This window comes from Tinamus guttatus, unplaced genomic scaffold (assembly GCF_059628265.1).
Source record: "Tinamus guttatus ecotype Peru unplaced genomic scaffold, ASM5962826v1 Tinamus_guttatus_pri_ptg000213l, whole genome shotgun sequence".
Lineage (NCBI taxonomy): Eukaryota > Metazoa > Chordata > Aves > Tinamiformes > Tinamidae > Tinamus > Tinamus guttatus.
The window spans coordinates 324073-335250 of NW_028288747.1; the positions used below are offsets into that span (position 1 = coordinate 324073).

An 11178-nucleotide genomic window follows, 5' to 3' on the forward strand; every position below is an offset into this window, starting at 1 on the left:
CTCAAGTTTATACCTGTCTAGAAATGTCTAGGAAATCTGTGGCCTCTCCACCCACCACCACCATGATTTTAAAGTTGTTTAATGGATCATTTAAATCTAGAGGTACTATCCATGGTGAATTGCTAGGCACATCTTCTGATGTTTATCTATTCAAAGATTGCCCTTTTGGCTAGTAAAGTTGGCACTAAGTGATCTAAGGTGGTTTCCTGAACTATTTCAAATTTGCTGGGGAAAAGCTGTCAAAAACATTGGAAGGTCACAGTATCTTTAAAAGTTGTGGAATCAGCCAGGATGATACAAACAGGCCTCCTGTTGGTAGCGATCGATTGGTTCTTTGGATCGATTGGAGTCGGAAGCTTTCTAGACCAAAGAGTATAAAAGATTTTACTACTTTTGGGTTTCTTTTCCTTTGAAATAGCAGAGGAACTTGTTTAACTTCATTTTAGCGAAGGAGATTTCTTGTCAGCCCTAAAGATCTCATTACCTTTGAAGGTCTTGGATAGTTGGTAGGATTGAGGATTAGTGTTTGATACTGAGCGAAATTGCATGAGTTATATTATTGCACTGATGTTAGTATTGAGCTCTAGCCTGTGCTGTGTTGTAAGATTTTGGAAATGTCTTAGAAAAAAAATTAAAAAAAAAAAGTCAGTTTTGTTGATCGTTCTATTGCATTTTTAAGTTTTCATGTATATGGAATTTTTTTTGTTTACTTTAGGGGAGAAGAATGTACTGTATTACACTTGCCTCGTGACCTAAAATAATAGCATTTGAAATGATGGCAACAGGAGACCTAAAAGGAAGTTTAAGAAAAATAGAGCAAGGACTTCGCTTGTTAAATTATCCAAGAGATGTGGATTATACAGGGTAAGAAGGAGCGTGAATAAATTTATGCTAATATATGATGACAGGGAAATATGTAACAGTGTGTGTGCTGATACATTTTTAATATGAGAGATAGGATCTCTGTATGTTTGTTTGAATAATGGAAGCCATAGGAGTAGCTTAAATGGATAAAATACATACTCTAAATGTTGTCTATTATTTTTGTGTAAACAAAACTGATTGAATCCTTCAGGAAGTAAAAATCACTAATTTTCTTGTATTGCATTAGATAACAGCTTAATACCATGAATGAATAAAAATTATCTCAAAGTCATGGTACTGTGAGAAGTTAGGGTATTTATTAGGTAGATAGTTATGCCACAGCATCTAAATGTTATATTTTCTAGATGAATGATCAGTTCAACTTATCTTTTGACTCTGCTGTGTTACTTTTAAATTTGCCATTAATATGACACTTCATGGTTTTCCTTCTTTTCATGGATGAGAAGTACTGCTCAGTGAACTCATCTTTGTGTTCGAGGTTCTCTGGTATCATGTAAAATCTGTGAGGGGAAGAAAAAAAAAACCCTTGAAGAAATGTTATCCATTGAAGATTGAAAATCAGGTGTATAGAGAGTAAAGCCTGTTGAGTTTTAGACTTGAGAAGGTTAGAGCAATTGGAGGGCTCACAAAAACATTGTTTTGAGATCCTATGGACTTCTGAGTGAGAGGTGCTTAGAAAATTCCGTTGATCAAGATAGGTGGAAAAATCGTGAATTGAAGTGCAAGCTTATTTGATGTTAGTATCATACTGGCTATATTAATATACTTCTGAGGTTAGATGTTTGAAGCAATTTGTCTCTTTGTTATGTATAAAATACTTTTGTTTCTCAATAGGTTAATAAAGGGTGATCCAGCTGTATTTTTACCCATCATCAGCTATTCTTTTACATCTTTCTCAACGTACATAGCAGAACTTTTGGTGAAATGTGATGTAGAACTCGCAGCAAAGAGTGACTTGCGTTTTATTGAAGCTATTTATAAGGTATCTGACTTGGTGCTTTTTGCACAAGAGGGACAACTTTGAATATTGCCTCATAACAGTTAAACATCTAGTGTGAGTTTTATTAGCAAGTGAAAATGTTGGCAATAAAAATCATTTGCAGTTCTGCTAAGATTTTAGGTGAGTCATAACTATCTCTTGACTTACATTTTCCTGGAAATAAAGGTGGATAGTGTTAGCTAAGTCTCAGTTTTGAGACAATGAGAAAAATTGCATTTCATGTTAAATGTGACAAATGCCAAAATATTTATTCCACAATACATTTATATAGTCAGAATTGACCCTAGAGGAATTATGACCAGCAAAAAACCATAACAAACATCAATAAAAGTGCTAGTATACAAGTAAAAAGTATACTTAAAATGCCTTGACAAATTAATATATAAAGTCCACTTATTAACAGCTTATAATTAGCATCAGTTTATTTTTTGAGTCAAATGAAACTAATTTCATGCTGTCTTTAAAATATCTGTAAATACACTCTACATCTGCATTAAAGGGAGACTGGTTGTGTTAATGTCAATTTACTCAGATCAATTTTCCATCTGAAGAAGATGGAGACTGCATTACAGAGAAACTTGGAGTGGCAGGATTGCTATCCCTTTGATTTATTAATGCAACTGTTTATTGTACACTCACTCTTGCTAACTTGAATTCAAAAAAAGAATCATCTACAGTAATTTGATACATTTTAAGATGATGTCAGATATAAACTGCAAGAGTGATGTGAATAAAAGGGGTATGTGAACTAGAAATGGTAGGTTGAAAGGCCTAACTGAAAGAATCACCCTAGAATATGTCACTTAGCAGTTAATTCTTTATTCATTTGGTAAGGTGTAAATGAAAGAGAAGATTGTAGAGGAAGTAGGAAAAAGAGTATGCTGTTGCTATGACAGATACATGATGATCTTGAAAACAAAGTAAACTTTTTTTTTTTTTTTAATTGTTGCAGCTTCTTCGGGATCTATTTCAGTATAAACCAATCTTAACAAAACAGCAGTTTCTTCAGTTTGGCTTTGCAGAACGAAAAATGCAGATTGTTTGCGACATAATCAACTTTGTGATGAAAAAGCATAAGGAATTAAGTAACTTGAATAAGGTAATGACCAAATAACTTTAAGGCAGCTTTATTCTTTTGAAGATCAGTTTATCTGAAGATAGAGCATCACTGATAATGTAAATAGGGGGAGAATGTAGTATGAAGTACCATTATAAGATGTTTGAGTAGTATCAGGCATGCAAAAGACAAGACGCTGCCAAAACAGCGTCAAACAAAATCAACAAAATAAAATTATTAGGGAAAAAAAAAGATAAATTTCCAGTAAATGCTTTCTCTTACATTTTGAAACATCCTAAATGTTTACCTCACTAGACTCTTTTGTAGACTTTAAAACAAAGTAAACCCCTTTGATATGTCAAAGTTCTGGTTTAATTTAAATCCCACACTTGTATTTACATTTCTGCAGAATACATTTTAAACTTAATTATTAAACACCTTTGGTGCACTTTAAGGTGTTAATATATATTGGTGTGTGCTGTGTTTAAAGCTTAATATTTTACAGGATTTTGTGATTGATTTGTGCTTGCAGTAGTCCTCAGAATTTGTGTTGTGTATTATCACTTTTGAGGATGTAACTAAGTCCTTCTTTCCTGTTTGTTTGTCTTCAACTTTTGGTGCAAGTTATTTTTATGTTTATGACCAGCTTTGAAGCATCTTTGCCCTATTGGTGTATGTGTACAGAATTCATAAAGAGATCCATTTTTCTCTATTAATTTGGCTCATACTTAAGTGCATTTTAGACAGTGTTGTATTACAGAATTCCAACTGTGTTTACGTTTGTACTGTTTAGCATTCCTGCCTATTAAGGACACTTAGAAGTGATGTTTTTCTCAGGAAATTATTCCTGTATTAGAGGCATTTTTTTTCTCTTTTCATTTTGAAGGCCAAATCCCAACCAAGAAGAAAACCTGGATCTTTAAAATATGAACTATGGTCAAATTGTCATAAAGTTCACGCTGAACCTAATGACAATGCTATGAATCTGAAACAGGTATGTCTTTTTGTTTTTTACTTTGTAGGTCTAAAGGCTTATCTGAGTAGTAGTAAATCGGTATCTTTTCCGAAATGTTTGCTATTTGCCAACACTAATCAAGGAAAATAAGAGTTTTAGTCTTTTTTTGTAGAACTTTTTTTTCTGAAAGATTGTGTGGTAGTTCTTAGTGTTGGGACTGTCTTGTTCGTGAGTTGATTTAAGATTGAGATTCACACCTTACCCAGATTCTGGAATCTAGCAGCCCTGATTGTTAAAGGGGAGTGTTTATATTTCCAATACTTTTCTGTGCAAACCAAGGTATTTTTCAAGATAGCAAACTGTGCTATAGGCTTTCATGCCTATAGCCTTTTTTTTTTTTTCTTTTTAATTAAACTTCCCTTGATGTGGAGACAATAAGTAGAGATGATTGTTAGGTTTTAAAAAGTTAAATGCTAAAATAATAGCCCTTTGTGTAAATTAACTAGTGGATGATTTTAAGAAGAGTTCTTGTAATGAATGGCACTAGTGAATGGGTTTTTCTTTTTTTAAAATGTACTCAAAAAGCCTCAAGTTGAACGACATCCAGGAAGTGAAGATGGTGACAACCTTCATCCACCAGTCCTTCCAGCAGAGAGAGACCCTGAAGAAGAATTATACTTAAATGATGATGTTCTGGAAGTCACATGTGAACAAGTAGGTTCCTGCACCTTGAATATACTTAGGTAGTAAATGTGTAGAGGAAAAAAAAAATGAGTAAAATTGAACTGACCTTTCAAGAGACAGTTCCATAACACAGCTCTTGAGCTTTATCAGTTCTATTAGTGTTTTTCTCCCTTTTTTTTTTTTTCTTTCACAGAATGAAAGTAAAAAGGTTGCTATGGCATCCTTGCACAAAAATCCATTAAAATATATCTGAAAACTAATCTTCCCTTATAATAGTTAAGATAAAACGGACCTATTCAAAAAATATCAAGTCAGTATAGACAAATCTCTGCACTTAAAAAAAAAAAAAAAAAAAAAAAGTGATGTTGATGGAACCCTTTTTAGACAATAAAGAAAAAAACATCATGACTGCTTTACCCATAAAAGATGATTTTACTCAGATCTCTATTTTCTTGAACATCAGAGAATCCTTTTTATGTCAGAGTTTCTCTCTGCAGTTCCTGGTACAAGCTACGGGTGAGGTCATGACGCAAATTCGCTGTAAACCAGTTTCTGTTACTGCTAAAATTTATGTAGAATAGATTTTAAAAGTAGGTAAAATGATACAATTCTTGTGGTATTTCATGTCCAAAACATTATTCTTTCAATAAAATGCCTTCAAATGCTTCAATGATACTGAAATCAGCTCTTTTTTGAATCCATTTGAATATACAAAAGTTTAAGTTTCATGAACGGCCTGTCACAGTCATTTGGGAAGAAAAAGTGTTCTTTAATGTGTCAGAATGCAGTTGCTGAAGTAGGGAGAAAAGAAAAAAAAATCTTCATAGATCAAATAATGAGCTCTACTTATATGTTTAAATTGGATGACATGTATTCTTATCCATGTTTCCAGGTCTTAGAAGATAATTCTCAGATTGAGTTCCTTAAATGCCAGCTTACTGATTGCCAGGAAAAGCTTCATAAACTAGATTGGATAGAAGAGAAACTATCTGTTTTAGAAGACAGACTGAAAGGAAAGGTGATCATAGATGAGAAGGACTGGAATAATTTGTTGAGTCGAGTTTTGCTCCTTGAAACCGAGCTATTGCTGCAGTCGAAAAAGGTACACCAATTTCTGCCTTTCCTGACAGAAAGGACAGTAGTAATATTGACTATTTTCTATAGTGCTGTACAGCTATTACTAAATGGCAACAAAAGTCTTGCACAAATGCAATGCTTGTGGGCCTGGTTTTGCTCTTCCTTCCTCCCTCCCAACCTCCTGATGCCTTATCTGATGGATAACTTTGGCGTTTCTGACTCTGCTGATAACACTTCATCCCCCTCCCCTGTTTCCTCCTTAATCCCTACCACCACCTCTTTGTACAGTTGTGCTGTGGCTACGTTTGGTCTATCAGCAAATCAGTTACTGCATTCAAACTGTATTTTTTTCATGCTGTTGAAAGGTTGTTGTGTATGTGTACATGCACATTATATAATTTCATATGTGTGCATGTAAATATCTCAAGATCTTAACTGTAGCATCATACTTTTGAACACCTGTTTTATTTCAAAATGTTTTTACTTGTAGATCTCATGTATCCTTCTGATACTATACAAAGATCTCAAAAAATTGAAAACTCATGTGAAAATGCTTGATTAGTGTTTATATATATTTTTTTTCTTGGTAGTTGTCTAAATGTTTAATATACTTGTAACCAGGAATTTGGGCTATGCTGCTGGCCCTGCAGACATGAAGATGTTACTAGCAGGAGACCAAAGCTGTGAGAGCTGGGCCTGTTTAACATAGAGAAGACTGAGGGGGGATCCTAACAGCGTGCACAAATGCCTTAAGGGAGGGTGTCAAGAGGATGGGACCAGATTATGTTCAGTGGTGGCCAGTGATAGGATAAGATGCATCAGGCACAAACTGAAGTGCAAGAAATTCTGCCTGAACCTGAGAAAGAACTTCTTTACTGTGAAGGTGACAGAGCATGGGAACAGGCTGCCCAGGGAGGCTGTGCAATCTCCTTCTTGGGGATCTTCAAAACCCTCCTGGATGTGAGCCTGTGCCACCTGCTCTAGGTGTCCCTGCTGGAGCAGGGAAGGGTTGGATTAGGTGATCTCTAGAGGTCCTGTCTAACCTCAACCATTCTGGGATTCTGTAACACGTGTGTGTGTGTGTGTGTTCAACATTTTGCCTAGTAAGCCCACTTGGAAGTGGAAAGTAGTCAGGCTGATCTTTATTTTGAAAAAGCATAAAAGAATAACTGTTAGCTTTCTCATTTGCATTTTTTTGGGGTTTTAGTTATTTTGTTTTATGGTCATTAATGTCTCAAAAAGTTAAGTTAATTACCATGCAAAGTCAGAGCCTAATGGAGAAATACTATATCTTAATTAGTGGTGGGCATAGTTCCAAATAACATGGCTATTTTTAAGATTCTTTTGCTGGTTGTCTTAGGAGGCTTTCAGCTAAACAGCCATGAATAGATTTGGCCCTCTTATGTGTGCCCTTTCCAGAAGGTGGTTGCTGTGTTTATGGCATTACCACTATGGGAAAGCCTGTGTTTCAGACTAGTCTCATTCTTTTATTACTTCTAGTAGTAACTTGAGCTCATGGAAATGCGTAACATGGTGAGATTGAGAGGTTTGAAATAGTATGAAATAGTTGCTACTAAAATTCTTAACATTACTATCAATCAAATATTCTTTTTTTTTTTTTTTTTTTTTCTGTTCTGCATGTTCTGAGAGGAAGTCTGCAGAAACAAGCTTGGATTTAGTTTGTGTGTGGCATTGCTACTTCAAAGCAAATGAAGCTGGCTTTTATGTTTTTTAAAGTCTTCCAAAGTCTGAGTTGTTTGGAAACTGCCAAGAAAAAATCCTTTGGGCCACAAAATTGCTGTTTCTTTGTTTCATGGAAATCCATCCAAGTTGTGCTTCACAGATAGAGGAGCAGTTGAGAATTATGCCTTTCTTTTTACCCTTGCATTTTTCAGGAAACTTCTGTCATTTAGCCAATGCAGCAGGAACACTCTATGATCCATCTTGCACAGCTGCCAAAGTAGCAGCAGCTGTGCATGCAGCTCTAGGAAGGTCTGAAAGCAACTAAATCCCTTTCACAGGAAGGGAACAGGCAGAAGAAGCCAGTGCAGAGATCTTTCCCTCCAACCCCTACATTTTCTTTTTTCCTTCTCATTTTAAGTGTTTTCTTTTTCTTTTTCTTTTTTTTTTCCCCAGCTTCCTCCCATATAATGCATGAAGACGTAAGGGAGAGAAAAATATTGAGTGTAATATTACAGCTGCTAACTGACATAGTTATTCCAGATTTAAGAGTCTTAAGATTTAAGATTTGCAAGACTTTGCAAATCTCAATGAAAACACATTGGTGAAGAAAGTCTAGAGGTTGTTCTCTACATTTTTTTTTTTTTTCTTAATTTGGAGAGATGCACACACAAACATTTAGTGTTAGTACAACTTTAATTTTGCTTCCTTGTCTGTGAACAAAATGGCATAGAGCATTTAGACATGGAGATGGGATTAACCACAGAGCCATTCTTGTAGGAGCCTTCTCTCTTTGGGGAGCCTGGAGAATTAGCTGCAGATGGACTTCAGAGTTCTGAATGTTTAAGTGGGGGGAATTTCAGTTCAGATCTATAGCCCAATGTTTTCAAGGTTGAGGACTGTTGGGACAGACCAAGAACTTTCTGATCATTTGAATCATACGTGTGTTATTTGCACTACTTGGAAGCTTTTGACCTGCTTTTTAAGAACTATATATATATAAGTTGAGAAAGAGCCCTTTTTATAATGCAATATAACTATGTGTGTTTTTAGTTCTTATAAGGGATAATGCACTTGTATTGATTTAGTACACACATACCTAGTTACTATTTAATTTTTAAGCAGGATATATGACTAAAATACAGTAAATTGTATTGCAGAGTGACGTAACAGGGTTCAACGATGTAAATCAAGAATGTTCATCCAGTAGGATTCCAATCTCTCCTGGTGAGTGTTTATGACTTTTTTTAATTAAAGGCATATGCTATATACCTCTTGTAAGACCTGACTAAAATGATGCTTTTAAGACTTGAACTTGCGAGTTGTTTTGTGCCTGTATTCTAATTTTTAGAAACTTTCTTTACCAAAATAATTATTTTAAAAACATCAATGCAAATATATAGCATACTAATTAAATGTTACAAATAACACCTTGCCAAAAAAATTGAAGATGCAAATATATTATTAATTTTGATTTTTAAAAAGAAACAACGTACCAAAATCTTCCTGTTTTAAAAGATGGGTCTTTTGGTGCTGAATGGATGCCTGACCTAACCTAATCACAGTGGGAGCCTAGGACATCAGAGAGATGGCCCAGGAAAGCTGTAGGAGCTTCAAATTTCAAATTAAACAAGGAAGTGATGATTTTGTTTATCATGTTGCTGCTTATAATACCAGTTATTTAATAAAACTAAAAACATATTTCAACAGGCAGTTTACAAATAATGGATACTATAGGAAATCAGTATTAATTATTTGACCTGGTAATTTTATTTAAGTGTTGATTTGACTGTAGCCAGGGTAAAGTTAGCATTTTTAGGTATTTTCTTTTAAATTGGTCTTGTGTGTGTTACACTTGGTATGTCCCTCTTTTGTTGTTTTAAGGAATGAGAAAACTACTTTGGACACTCGTAGTAGCTTCCCCCCTACTCCTCCAAGTAATTCTTTCTCTTCTGTTATTGCATACTGTAAATCAAAACTGTTTGAGAGCTGACCTTGCAATAGAGAGCAAAAAGGCAAAGGTGACACAAAAATGAGTATTTCTGTGTAGATACAGAGAGGAAGGAGGAGATGCCAGAGAGTCTTCATCAGTTGTCTGGATACAGTTCGCTATTATCCACAGTCCCGTCTCCAAAAGCCATCACCATTAATTGTCACGATCTGACAGATGTTTCAAAGGTAAGTAAAACTGGTAAACTCACTTGATTTCCTTTCTAAGGTTAAAAGAGCTTTCATTTTAGTTGCTTGCACTACGAGTGGAAAACAAGGAAACTATGTAAAACTACATCTAGGCATGTCTCTTAAAAATCCTCCTGATACGTAAATAGTGCTTGAAGTCACATTTTCTCTGAATTTTCCAGATTGAAAGTCTATCTGAAGATTTCTAGCTTTGAAGAGTGCACTAAATTTGTTGCTTTTAAATTGCAGGAAACCACAAGACAAAGAATGGAAAGGATAAGTAAAATGTAAGTAATAGGAAAGGGCAGCAGGAATTCATTTCCCAAGAGGGAATTGTATTGGCCTAAGGCATATAGAGAATGTACATATGTGTTCCAAACCTCAAAGGTCTCTACGTCAGGTGTGGCATTTCCTTGTGACTCCACTGGATAATAAATCCACTTACAGTTCTGTATTTGTGGGATGAGTCACTGTTTTGGTCTCTAACAAGCAAGAGAAACTATTCTTAATGGTATTAACTGCGGATTAAAGGGTGTTTAGAATCTGGTTATCTGGTTAACAAGTAATAGGAATAGTATATGTCTTCTGATAAGAATTGCCTGGAACGAGTTTTTGTTTTTACAGGAACAGAAGGTGAAATACTTCCCCCTGCCCCCCCCACCCCACTCCCCCCTTTAATAAAAAAGGAAGACAGATTTCAGGCCAATCACTGCATTAGATATATTAAGGTATATACGATACTTATCCTGAGATTTTTTTTGCAAGAAATACTTTTATTAGACTTGGTGAGGAGAAATGTATTGCTATATAATATTTCCTTAAGAAAGAAGAGATATTTATTGTACAAATGCCTGACCTTAAAGCTATAGCCTTTTTCTGTGTATGATTTAATCCTAAGTTTTATTCTTGGTTACTTGCATATATTTATGTGTGTGTGTCCTTACTGTTTATTGATAATTGGTAGGCATCAGTATTCCTACCAACTGCAGGAGAAAATGGAGAATGGGAGGAAATTTAGTTCAGTGCTGCTTTTTTTTTTTTTTTTTTTTTTTTTATAAACCTTCCAAAAAGTCTAAAATAAGATAAATATTTGACTAGCTTTTACTGTGCTTTAATGTGTGTATGTCTAAACAATTTATTTTCAGGATTGAAGAGACCTCAGAATTGTTGAAAAACTCAAGCAGCACCTCTGAGAAGACCTGAGGAATAAATCTTTGGACATATTCTTTGTAGTTCATGAATATTGTAACTAATATATATGTGTGTACAGCATTTAAATTTTAATATATAATTTGATCACCAGTGCTCTTGTTTTAGAATAAATTTTTTAATGCATTTGTGTATTGAGCTCGTTTTTTTTTTTTTTTTTTTTTTTTTGTTCTTCAGCTTTTTGCCTGTTCAAATAGTTTCCCACCTTGGTAAAGTGAAGTCATTACAGCAGTGTATTTTTGCGTTGACATTTGTTAGCAGTGTACTAATAAGTGTGGGGTTTTTGTGTGTGTGTGTGTGTGTGTGTGTGTGTAGGCTTGAGGACCATAGTTTGCATCCTGTTGGAAACACTCCAGCTGGGACTAGCATATTGCACCCAAGAGGCTTTCTTACATACCATCTTACCATCTGTATTGCTGAATAAGTATTAAGGAAAACTTAGATACACAATTA

General features: G+C 34.8%; 1 protein-coding gene across 2 annotated transcripts; it reads left to right on the forward strand.

The window, feature by feature from the left end:
• Positions 1-693: 693 nt before the first annotated feature.
• Positions 694-10851, forward strand: CEP44 (centrosomal protein 44). 2 transcript variants are annotated; one of them, XM_088524803.1, is made up of 10 exons: positions 698-864; positions 1720-1867; positions 2838-2984; positions 3829-3936; positions 4483-4611; positions 5474-5683; positions 8499-8565; positions 9389-9516; positions 9766-9803; positions 10662-10851. In XM_088524803.1, the coding sequence occupies exons 1-10, from the start codon at positions 773-775 to the stop codon at positions 10717-10719; spliced, it is 1125 nt and encodes a 374-aa protein (XP_088380929.1). In that variant the 5' UTR covers positions 698-772; the 3' UTR covers positions 10720-10851. The 2 variants fall into 2 exon arrangements, with proteins under 2 accessions (XP_088380930.1, XP_088380929.1); XM_088524804.1 differs by lacking the exon at positions 2838-2984 and having other exon boundaries at positions 694-864.
• The last annotated feature ends 327 nt before the right edge of the window (positions 10852-11178 follow it).